The 10,861-nt window shown below is 28.0% G+C and overlaps 4 protein-coding genes across 5 annotated transcripts in view; 3 read left to right on the forward strand and 1 right to left on the reverse strand.

Annotated features, from left to right (window-relative positions):
• Positions 1-1,342, forward strand: part of LOC108731375 (odorant receptor 4-like) — a 2,045-nt gene extending 703 nt beyond the window's left edge. Inside the window, exons 3-6 of the mRNA XM_018461675.1 lie at positions 398-488; positions 768-913; positions 1,071-1,203; positions 1,289-1,342. Of these exons, the coding sequence (XP_018317177.1) occupies positions 398-488; positions 768-913; positions 1,071-1,203; positions 1,289-1,342 (424 nt within the window). The remainder of the gene's footprint in view (positions 1-397; positions 489-767; positions 914-1,070; positions 1,204-1,288) is intronic.
• A 2,754-nt stretch (positions 1,343-4,096) lies between these two features.
• Positions 4,097-5,466, forward strand: LOC108731371 (odorant receptor 4). The gene is made up of 6 exons (XM_018461669.1): positions 4,097-4,164; positions 4,276-4,389; positions 4,615-4,705; positions 4,923-5,068; positions 5,189-5,321; positions 5,413-5,466. Exons 1-6 carry the CDS (start codon positions 4,097-4,099, stop codon positions 5,464-5,466), a joined length of 606 nt encoding a protein of 201 aa, XP_018317171.1.
• Positions 5,467-6,528: 1,062 nt separating this feature from the next.
• On the forward strand, positions 6,529-9,264 carry LOC108731372 (uncharacterized). The gene is made up of 5 exons (XM_018461670.1): positions 6,529-6,772; positions 6,953-7,505; positions 7,990-8,280; positions 8,735-8,871; positions 8,979-9,264. Exons 1-5 carry the CDS (start codon positions 6,733-6,735, stop codon positions 9,137-9,139), a joined length of 1,182 nt encoding a protein of 393 aa, XP_018317172.1. The 5' UTR covers positions 6,529-6,732; the 3' UTR covers positions 9,140-9,264.
• Positions 9,265-9,544: 280 nt separating this feature from the next.
• On the reverse strand, positions 9,545-10,544 carry LOC108731373 (nucleoside diphosphate kinase 6). 2 transcript variants are annotated; one of them, XM_018461673.1, is made up of 4 exons: positions 10,414-10,544; positions 10,243-10,340; positions 9,795-10,098; positions 9,545-9,714 (listed from the first exon to the last, which is right to left on the reverse strand). In XM_018461673.1, the coding sequence occupies exons 2-4, from the start codon at positions 10,318-10,320 to the stop codon at positions 9,566-9,568; spliced, it is 531 nt and encodes a 176-aa protein (XP_018317175.1). In that variant the 5' UTR covers positions 10,321-10,340; positions 10,414-10,544; the 3' UTR covers positions 9,545-9,565. The 2 variants fall into 2 exon arrangements, with proteins under 2 accessions (XP_018317175.1, XP_018317173.1); XM_018461671.1 differs by having other exon boundaries at positions 10,243-10,544.
• Between the last annotated feature and the right edge of the window lie 317 nt (positions 10,545-10,861).

Below are 10,861 nucleotides of genomic sequence, written 5' to 3' on the forward strand. Positions count from 1 at the left end.
CGAAAATTGTAAAATGGTAGAGAACTTTTCTTCTCAGTTTAGTCCATTCTGCCCCTATGCGAAAGATTTTTCATTACTTTCCAAATATCCTGTATATATATACATATATATATATATATATCAATTTATCAGGATTATTAAAGTGTTTTAATAGCAAAACACAATAAGCTTTTACAATTATCTTTATATTATATTGTATATATAATATTTCACTTTCTTTTTGAATCATAATTACAATAAATAATAAATTGCATAGATTAAATATATGTGTTTTGCAATATATTAATAAAATAGCATTAAAAAACTAAATAATGATGTTCGATAATATTTCAAAATGTTAAATTACAATATACTTTTACCTAAAGTTTTCAATATGTAATAGTAATACTTTTTAAAGATATGCTGAATTTTTAATATCCAATTTTGAGGGCACGTTCTTGCTTTTAATCGCAGTTAGTGTGTGTTGCTTGAGTTTAAACTTATTCCGAGTAAGTCTTATCGCATCTTTGTATAATATAATATATATTTTAGATAAATATAAATAATGTAATATTTCATAATATTTTCATTAAAAGGATCTATGATCAATTTAATAAAAAATATATAATAAAGAAAGAATAAAAAGTAATTGAAAAATTTAATAATGTTTAAGAAAGAATCAAAACTTAATTCTAAAATTATAAAAAGACAAGAAAAATTCGTACGTATTTTTTATTTTCTAATTTTCTTGCAAATTATCTAAAACTTTAAGAAGCATGGTGTTTCAGATTTTTGAAAGTGTAACATTTGGCAACAACAAAGAAGAATTTTTATTACATTTTACGATTGTAGGTGTTATTCTTTTATACGCGTTCTTAGCTAACTATGCTGGACAAGAAATCACGGATCACAATAATCATGTCTTTTCCACTGCGTAAGGAACTTTTTATATATGTATAGTGTCTTTCTACTATATACGGTATGTATGTAGTATGTAGACGCGCATGTGTACATTTACTAATTTTTTTACATATTATATATTTAAATTATTAATTATTTATAACTATATATTATATTTATATTTTCCATAGGTATAATATTCGCTGGTATACAGCGCCGTTATCCATACAGAAACTAATATTATTTTTATTACAAAGGGGTAGCAAAACTTTCAGTTTAAACGTCAGTGGATTATTTCAAGCATCCATAAAATGCTTCGCTTCAGTAAAAACCATATTATATATTAGAATATATATAATGTAACACACATCGCATAAACAAAATAAAAGAAAGTAGTATATTGTTGCAGTTAATGAGTACATCAATATCTTACTTCACTGTCATATACTCTACACAGCAATGATGTGAAAACACATCATCTAATAGTGTATAAAAATTAAGTAGGTAAATATAAAGAAATGCCTGATTTTATTGCCTCTATTAACTGTTCAATAAAATAAAGAAATATAATTTTTTTTCCTTTAAATCGTAATGCTGCTTACGTAACAGAGAGAGAGGAAATAATTAGTTTATATATAATATATGTAGAACAGATTGTATTCGACACATGACATCAATAGAACTATGAGGTATTTTTCGAACGTAAACGTAAGGCACACACAAATAGAGCTTACAGAAAATAAATAACATTAAATTTACATTATAGAACTGAACGTGATCTTTGCCGTCAAACGAAGATTTCTGTCTTTGGATAATTTTAAAAATGAAACATCTAACAACGGACATGGTTTATTATCATCATCAGATAAAATCACATTAGAAAAACTGACATGGATTTTGTCTATTTTCCGACATATAACAGTAATTATGTATAGTAGAATAGGTTTTAAATTTATATATTGAAGAAGACTCTCTATATATATATATATATATATGAGTCGAAACGTCTAGACATTAGATATTCGGTATATTACCTTAATATTAAATAATAATTAATAAACAACGTTGTATGCTGGTTTATTTGGTCGTTTTGTAATTAATTTATTATTTATATTTTGCTAATAAAAATTTATTTACTATTTTCATATATGTACAAAAAGCAATGAAATATCGAAGAGTGTTGATTAAATAAATAATTCGAATAAATAACATTATATCTAGACATAGTATTTACAATAATATTATTAAATGAAGAAAAATATCATTAGAACAATTTTACTTTAAAAAATGAATAAAATCACGAGATACCTAATAGATAAATAATGCTTTTAATAGTATATTATGGTCCAAACATAATAAATGTTTCAGCCTTTGTTAAACAAAGTTAGTAGTATATTATACCATATAAAATTAGAATATGTAGTATTATGTACCTTACTAGTGATATTTTCAGTAATTGACATGTTAACATCTCAAACCAATGGTCGGCTATTTTCTCTCAACGAACAAACGTATCCGACGAGAGCACGAAATAGAATGAAGTATATAAAAGTACAGGAAAAAGAAAAAGTGACTACGCTTGCGCGAATTTCGATTTCAAAGTCTCGTAAAAACTTTTCTGTGAAAAATAAACATCAGTTAAATTTTCTTCAACGTCAAATCGATCGCTTAATCACTGACCTCTTCCCGAGTGAACATAGATACTAAATTGTATGCGGCCTATTTGTAATTTCATGTTGCTACACTGTTTATGCATTTGTAATAAGTTATACAATTGACATTAAAATTAAACGAACAGAAATTTGATCGATCGAAAGAAAGAAATATGCAAAACTTTTTCAGCACTTCACAGTTAGACGCATGTTGATGTTTAACGAGAGATGAGACATTCAAGAATTCAGCACTTTAATCTAAATCGAATTCTTCTGCTTATGATTGGCTTATGGCCCTATAAACAATCAAAATTCGTTTTATTTCAGCAGATCTTATTTTTTAGTATTCTAACGAGCTTTGTTGTATTTCTGGTGCGTTAATACTTTTAATTGTATTATATTAAACAAACTGTGCTATAATATATATTTAATATTTTAATATTAAATATTAAATATATTATTTGTTTATAAAAGATATAGTACAAATGATTATATTAAAGAATTTAATATAATTATAATTATATATATTATTAACATATAATATATTATAATAAATTAAAAAATATCTGATTATTAAATATTAAAATATTCTATAATGCAACTTATTTATTGTAGCTTACAAAATTTTTGATCGTAGAATGCACATCCGATTTTGTTATTACAATGTTCTCTTTCATACTGTATTACGTTGCATTTATAATTAAATACAATTCATTTTGGAATAATAGTCAAACCGTAAGTTAAATGTTTATTGCATGCATTTTAAATAAACATCCGCTATAAATGAATGCTTTTCTATATACACAATTTTTTTCAAACAACTATTTTTCCATTTCACAACGAGAAGCGTTATGAATAAAGTACCTACTGTTGATACAATAGGTAAGAAATTTATTGGATCAACTTAAGCATGTTTGTAATGAGCTAAAAGACAAAAATGAAATCGATATTATGAAAAGATATGGGAGCAACGCAGAACGTTATACAGCTAAAATTATACGTAAGAGAACAGCTATTGATTTTCATCAAATACCATAAAAAAAGCTTAATTAAATTAGTAGCAAAGATTAATAATAATTATTATATTAATTTATATAAAGGTATATCCTTATCTCATTTTAAAATGAAAATATTTTTTTGAAATAATTAATAGTAGATGCATAAACATAGTTATACTTCCTTAGAAATGTATTTTACTTATCAAAATTAGAAAAAAAAATTTAATGACAGAAAAGCTTAAGATAACTACACAACTATTTTTCTGCAAAAATATCTTGCAGCACAAATTCAGTAAATTTGAAATGTATAGCAAATCGATACTTAAAAAAAAAACAATGATTTATATGACTACTTTTTTCATATCTTTAGTTATCACAATCGTTACTTTATCTATTGCTATTTTTATGTCAATGTGGCCACGCATTCTAGACATTATTAAACCCAAGAATGAGTCTCGATCAGATTCCTTGAAATTTATAATGACGGAATACTTTATCGATGAAGAAAAATATTTTTACTTATCTTTAATACACATGAATGTAGCTCTTTGTATAGGGGCAACTACAATGATAGCAACAGGAACGATACTCATAGGATATTGTAAATATGTTTGCGGAATGTTTAAAATCGCTAGGTAAGAAAATAAATACAAGAGTATAAAAACTAATGTTTGGAAATCAAATTATATCGATAATACCAAATAAATGTAGAAAAATTATAATTCTGACAAATATGTCATGTACAGCTATTGGATTGAGCGAGCAATGACAATTAATAATTCACAAAAAAAATTCAAGAAAGAGATTATGATTTATAGAGAAATAATTTATGCCGTGGATATACATCGCAAAGCTATGGAGTTGGTATTTACTTGATAATGACAAGATTTTAAAACAAACAATTGGTGCGCAATTTGGATGAACTGGAAAATGTATAAATTCATGCAAAAATATTATTAGACACCAATTCGTTTATTTGTATTATTCTGAACATATTAATTTTCATTTATCATTGTTTATTTGATAATGCTTACGTGCGCTCACATACACGCACAATGTAATAATGTTTTTTTTTATATTTGAAGGTTATGCAAGTCTTTAATATCTTGTTTTGAGGGATTGTTCTTCTCATTAATAGCGGTTGGCGTGCTTAACTTAAGCCTCAATCTCTTTCGAGTGAGTTTATGCTTATTTTTGGATACATACTACACAAATAATAATAATATGTTATAATATTCGGATTTAATATCCATTGATTTGTGAAAATAGAATCTACATAATATTTTGCATGTAACTAAAAAATTATTGCAACGACATTTTCTTATTAATATTATATCGATTTATACGTTATTAAAGTAAATATTGTATATTTGATATCTCATTGCTATTTTAGATTTTTCAGACTATATCAGTTGTAAACAACAAAGAAGAAATCATATTGCACTTCATAGCTGTAATTATCACTCTTTTATACATGTTTCTAGCGAACTATGCCGGACAAGAAATTACGGATCACAATGACCACATATTTTTCACCGTGTAAGAAACAATTAAACAGTTTAATATGTACTGTATAATAATTATTGCGCTAGTGGGAAGAAATGTATCTTTCCTGTATTTCTCAAGTCATCGATTCATTATCTGTTCATTTGTTCATAGATATAATGTTTGTTGGTATATAGCACCATTACACTTACAGAAGACGATATTGTTTCTATTACAAATAGGCAATAAAACTTTCGGCCTGCAAATTGGCGGATTGTTTGTAGCATCTCTAAATTGTTTTGCATCAGTGAGAAATATATTACTTATTATGAAATATATAAAATATATCATATGAGATATATAACATATAATAAAACAGAATGTAATTCACATTATAGCTAGCAAGTACATCGATATCTTACTTCACTGTTCTATATTCCACACAACAATAATATAAAAATATACATTATAATATTATATTAGAATTAAATAGGTAAGTGTAAAAATAAATGCACGATTTTTTTGCATTTTAACTGTTTAACAAGATTATGTAACACTTCCGTTTCTTTTCAAATCGCTGTCTGTAACATAAACACAGAAAAGGACTACGTTGACTTTTGTGTACTAGAATCAATTATATTTCACCGAAAGTAACTTTATAAAATACATATTATTTAGATATATTCTATTCATATACATGAATACAATATATTTTGCAGTTTTATACAAGATGAATAATACTATAATAACATTAATTCTATCTATTTATTCATTCAGTCAAATCTATAGTATCACTATGATGTCGATGGTAAAATTTAAGTTAAAAATATATATTAAATAATATAATATTTGCCATAGGTACAAAAAGATCAATAAATGCCTTATTGCAATCCTTTTTTTAATACTTACATTTATATATATAGTAAGTTTCAAAATCGAAAAATACAAAAAATTTGTTCATTTTTTTCGATTATTTCTAGAAATAAACTATTCTTTGAGAAAATCACGGATTAGATTTCTTATTAAATTTTATTTATTATATGACAAAAGTATATCTAAATATTAAAATCCTAAGATTTTTAAATAGTTTTATTTTCAGTAAAAAGTTATGTTTACAGTTTATTTAAAATTTCCATATTCTCATCATTAAATTATTTTTTAAACAACTTTATTATACTTTAATGGAATTTTTAAAAAATTCATATTAAATTGCATCAGTTATCGGTATTACTGTTATTTATTATATCATATATTGTATTATTGTTATCATCGTATTGTTATAATAATTACAATAATTGCATTTTATTATAAAAATCTCATAAAAAATAGTATGTATTGATGATTTAGGTTATTTAAGTAAAAAGAAAAAAAGAAAATTTACGAAGTAAAAAAATTAAAGCTGTATAGAAGATCGTTCATCGATAAAAACATTTCCTGACTGACTTACAATGAATTGTTTTACGCTCTATGTTGGCGATACTGTACTTCGACAGATTAGGGGTTATTACGTTATACCAGTAGGTTATACGCAGCTATCATCCGGTACGTAAACAAAATTGTTTATGTGGTAACGGCCGGAAAGCGACGTATGCGTAAAACGAAAATTATGAGGTAAAGACATCAATCGGATGTCCCGAAACCGGTGCCTTTTTCCGAAATGTAAATTATAAATGTAACAGAGTGACAATATTGGCAAATATCATCCTTTTCTCAGAAGAATGAAAGTGACGACGTTAAAAGGCATTTTTCCAGACCCTAGTAAGTAATATTACGTCTCTCTTATCAAACAATCATTTATAGAAGCTCGAGAGAATAGATCTTATTTCATAACATATGCATAAAATGCTTCAGATAGAAAAAAATAGTTGAATAAATTTGGGTGCATAAAAAATAATTAATAATGTTGAATATTTTGCTTGTTGTTGTTGTTGTTGTTAGAACCAGTCAGAAGGAAGAATTTTATTCAAGAAAATGTGAAAAATCTCCGGCGAATGGAACAATGCTTCCAAGCGAATAAAGAGCTGGAAGAACTAGAAAAGTTACAATTACACAAGCATCACAGGAGTACAGACAAGTACCAGAATGTATCTGCGAAGGTGGTCACTACCTTCCGGGACAAGAAGAAACATGAGAGCTATTTTAATGTTGAGCGAGTATCAAATGATAAAGTGGAAATTGATGAACAAGCTCAGAATAGGACCAATGTATTTGAATATGATAAAAAACATGCTGTTTCTACTACCAAAAAGGTTATTGGACCAGGAATGAATAATAACATGACGGACAAACAAAAGAGAACTGGTAAACATAAGAGTCAGCAGAGATTGCAACCAAAGATTTCGCCTGAACCAAATGTATTGCATAAATCTGATACTGCTGCAAATGGTTTGGAATGTTTGGATGCACAAAGCACTGTTAAGTACCGAAGTCAGGGGATTCAGACTTTAGATACAGATCAATTGGAAAGTATATACTCTGAAGGTGTTATTCGGTAAGTGAATTTGGAACCTATTATATAAATTTCAATTCTAAAAAAATTGACAATATGTAATAATATTAGATTAGAATAGAATTAATTAAAGAAAGATCTTGAAAACATATACATATATTGAAATTCTTAATACATTTAAATCGTTTTATCTGTATAATTGACATTTACTATTTACTTTAAATAATTTTTAATTGTATTCGTGAGGCTTCCATGGGTGTTTTCTATATGAAAGTCATGCGTTTCATGGGTTTTCTCTGTGTCCAGATTCATTCTTGGAATGCCAACGTTTTGTAAACTTTGCAGTCCACTTCATCAGAGCAAGGAGCAGCCTGATACAGTATCAGAAAACCCGCGAAACGCATGATCTTCAATTTTTAATTGATTAATTTTCTAATTAGTAATTCATTAGTGTTAATAAAAAAATTAGTAATGTTAGCAAGCAAGATTTTATCTAGAGACCATTTTTCTGATTTTTTTTCAACAGATATCCATCAAAGAAGGTTACAAAGTACGAAACAGCAAACAATGGTGATTTAAATAAACAAGAAGGGAAGACCTTGAAGAAACAATCTGATTCGCCTGCAGATAGAGGTGATATGCATGATCCAGAAGACTTACAGAAAGCTGATTTACGAAATTCCATGTCGCCAGCACCTAAAGAGGAAATCGATTTTATCAAATTAAATAAAGAACGTACCTCTGTTGCCAATAAACTGATGACACAACTTAACAATGGTGTACCACCTCCAAATTATCGCAAGGGAGTTTTGCCTAAGTACAATATTGCAATTATTTTTCTTCTCTAATTTTTCTCGACGTTAAGCTAAGGTTGTGTTTAGTTCAGACGCTCACGCACTGTAAGTTTCATTTTATCTTTCTTTCACATATAAAGAACAATAAAGATAGAATGACAGCGTCTAAACCAAATGCAGCCTAATTCTTCTTTTTCTATTATCTTTTCTATTTTTCAATTGATTTTTTTACATTATAGTATATTTTCTTAAAATATTTTACTTATGTATACTGTGAAACTGGAAAATCTCTAGATTTTTTATATACATAATTATATACATGCAATAATTAAGAAAAATCAAATATAGGAATTATAGTCCAATGTACTATAATAATGGAAAATTACATATTAATTTGATTATGATTGATGTAAATATTAAATCAGAAAATAAAATTAATTAATTTTTTTTCTTTTTCCTAACAATTTGTTTTAATAGATATCTTCGAGATAGAAAGGAAGCACAAGAAAAAGAACAAAAGGCCAAAGCAGAAGCATTGCATTCTGATTGTCCGGAGGGTCACGTGCCTTTACCTGATCACGAACGCAAGGAGACATTACGATTATTAAAAAAAAGTATGTAACTATGGTATAATAAAATTTATACAATAGTCATAAATTATTTGCTTTAAATGTCAGTATTTAATCATTCAAATTCACTGGATTGTGTTTTTGGAATACAGATTATCAGGAGTACGTCAACGAATTAAATATGATGCCTATAAAAACGGATACTCTTAGAGCACAAAGGCGCAAGATCGATATAGAGAAGCAATTGAATAAACTGGAAGAAGGGATCAAAGTATTTTCGCGTCCAAAGGTTTACGTGAAGATAAATGCATAATCGCGTTGCTTCAACTAGAACGCAATGTGTATGTATAGAAATGTTGAGTGTCCGTCCATGCCCTAATTCAAAATATCGTATATTATTTGAGAATCCAATTACAAACGTCATTGTATCGTGGCAAAATGAAGAATTAGTTGTACATATTTCTCTAACTAGTCAATTTTACACATATACATATATGTATATATATATTATATATATATATATATATATATACATGAAAGATTGACTAGCTTGATCGATTGACATCTAGCATTAAAAAAAATTCTACAAACACAGATAAAAATACATTGAACTATTTTCATACAAGCACAGTCTGAATTTTGCTAGCAATTGTGTAGATAGGAATATATCACTTATTAAAAATATAATAAATATTTTATTTAATATGTTAACGTTGTACATCATTATTTTGTGTCTTGTTCAAGTCTTGTCAATGGTATGCACGAAGGACGTTGGATCGAAATGTAATCTTCCTAAGTTATAAAATATCTCCTCATTGTTATACCACTTGTTTATGTTAAAGTCTTTAAAGAATATCATTATTTCTCTTTTTGCGGATTCAGTCGAATCTAGAGTGAATAACATTAGTGTCTCTTTTTTTTTTCAATACAAGCTTTTCGTTGGAATGTGCGATATTATGATTGATTACCAGATCCATGCGTGGCATTTCTAGTATCCGAGAGGCCAAACATTCCTCTGATAGTATCTTGTGCATTATATTGCGCTTGATAGACTTTTGTAGGGCCCATCAGCTGACGCCACTTCGTGATAGCGTCGTGACGCGCCAGAATGTAAATGTCGGACGGACCGCTGCACATGAAAGTCAAGAGACGATTGTAGAAGAACTTGTCCCTGTGCTCCTTGTAAAACAGTTCGGCCTCCTCGTGTGATATCGTCGTCCTGCGCGATCTGACAACTTTGAAATTATTGTCAATTATTAAATCGCGAATCTTCTGAAAAATCAGTGCGAACTTTAGTCATTAGATCTTCGAAATCTCGTTCCCTCGACGTTAATCGCGGGATCCTAACATTCCTTCAGTTATCCTTCGGAGCCTAACCTGCATTCTCACTCCGTGAAAGTGAGGTTAGGTTCATACCTGAAGAACGAAAGGGGATTTAACTACGTGCGGCTTGAGTATCGCCAGTGTCAACTGGAGATAATTTGTTGGCTGCATATCAACATCCTCTGGCTCATCTACGAATTAAAGAAGCTATAGTAGTATCAACAATTACCGCCCATACGACAGACATGGGAACGCAAATATCACCACGTGTATTTCACTATTTCACCGGTTTCACGGCTTCGCGCGTCGCGCTCATTCATAATCGGAGCGGAGATGCCCGATTGTCTGACCGCAGCGATGACTTCTACTACTAGTTTTCATACAAATATCGATCTTTTTTTATAATATTCATATTTATACAAGTTAATATTTGTACATTTTTTTAGTGCTGTGTGCTAATAAAAATGATAGATTTCTTTTGCGATACAGCATATTTATTAATTCATTTTATTTAGTCTACTTATTTAAAAAATAGGTCTTCGGCTCTTTTAGTAATTTCTCGATTGTCTGATTTATCACTGATAATTTGTATTATAAATCATTTATTGCTGTATATCGTCCTATACTATTAATTTTTTTTATAACTCAGAAAGAACATAAAATCATAATAAAATCAAGTTGACATCAATTAAGTAGAAGTTATTTTAGAAAA

The sequence above is a fragment of the Mycetomoellerius zeteki genome, unplaced genomic scaffold (genome assembly GCF_001594055.1).
Source record: "Mycetomoellerius zeteki isolate Tzet28-1 unplaced genomic scaffold, Tzet1.0 scaffold1254, whole genome shotgun sequence".
Taxonomy (NCBI): Eukaryota; Metazoa; Arthropoda; class Insecta; order Hymenoptera; family Formicidae; genus Mycetomoellerius; species Mycetomoellerius zeteki.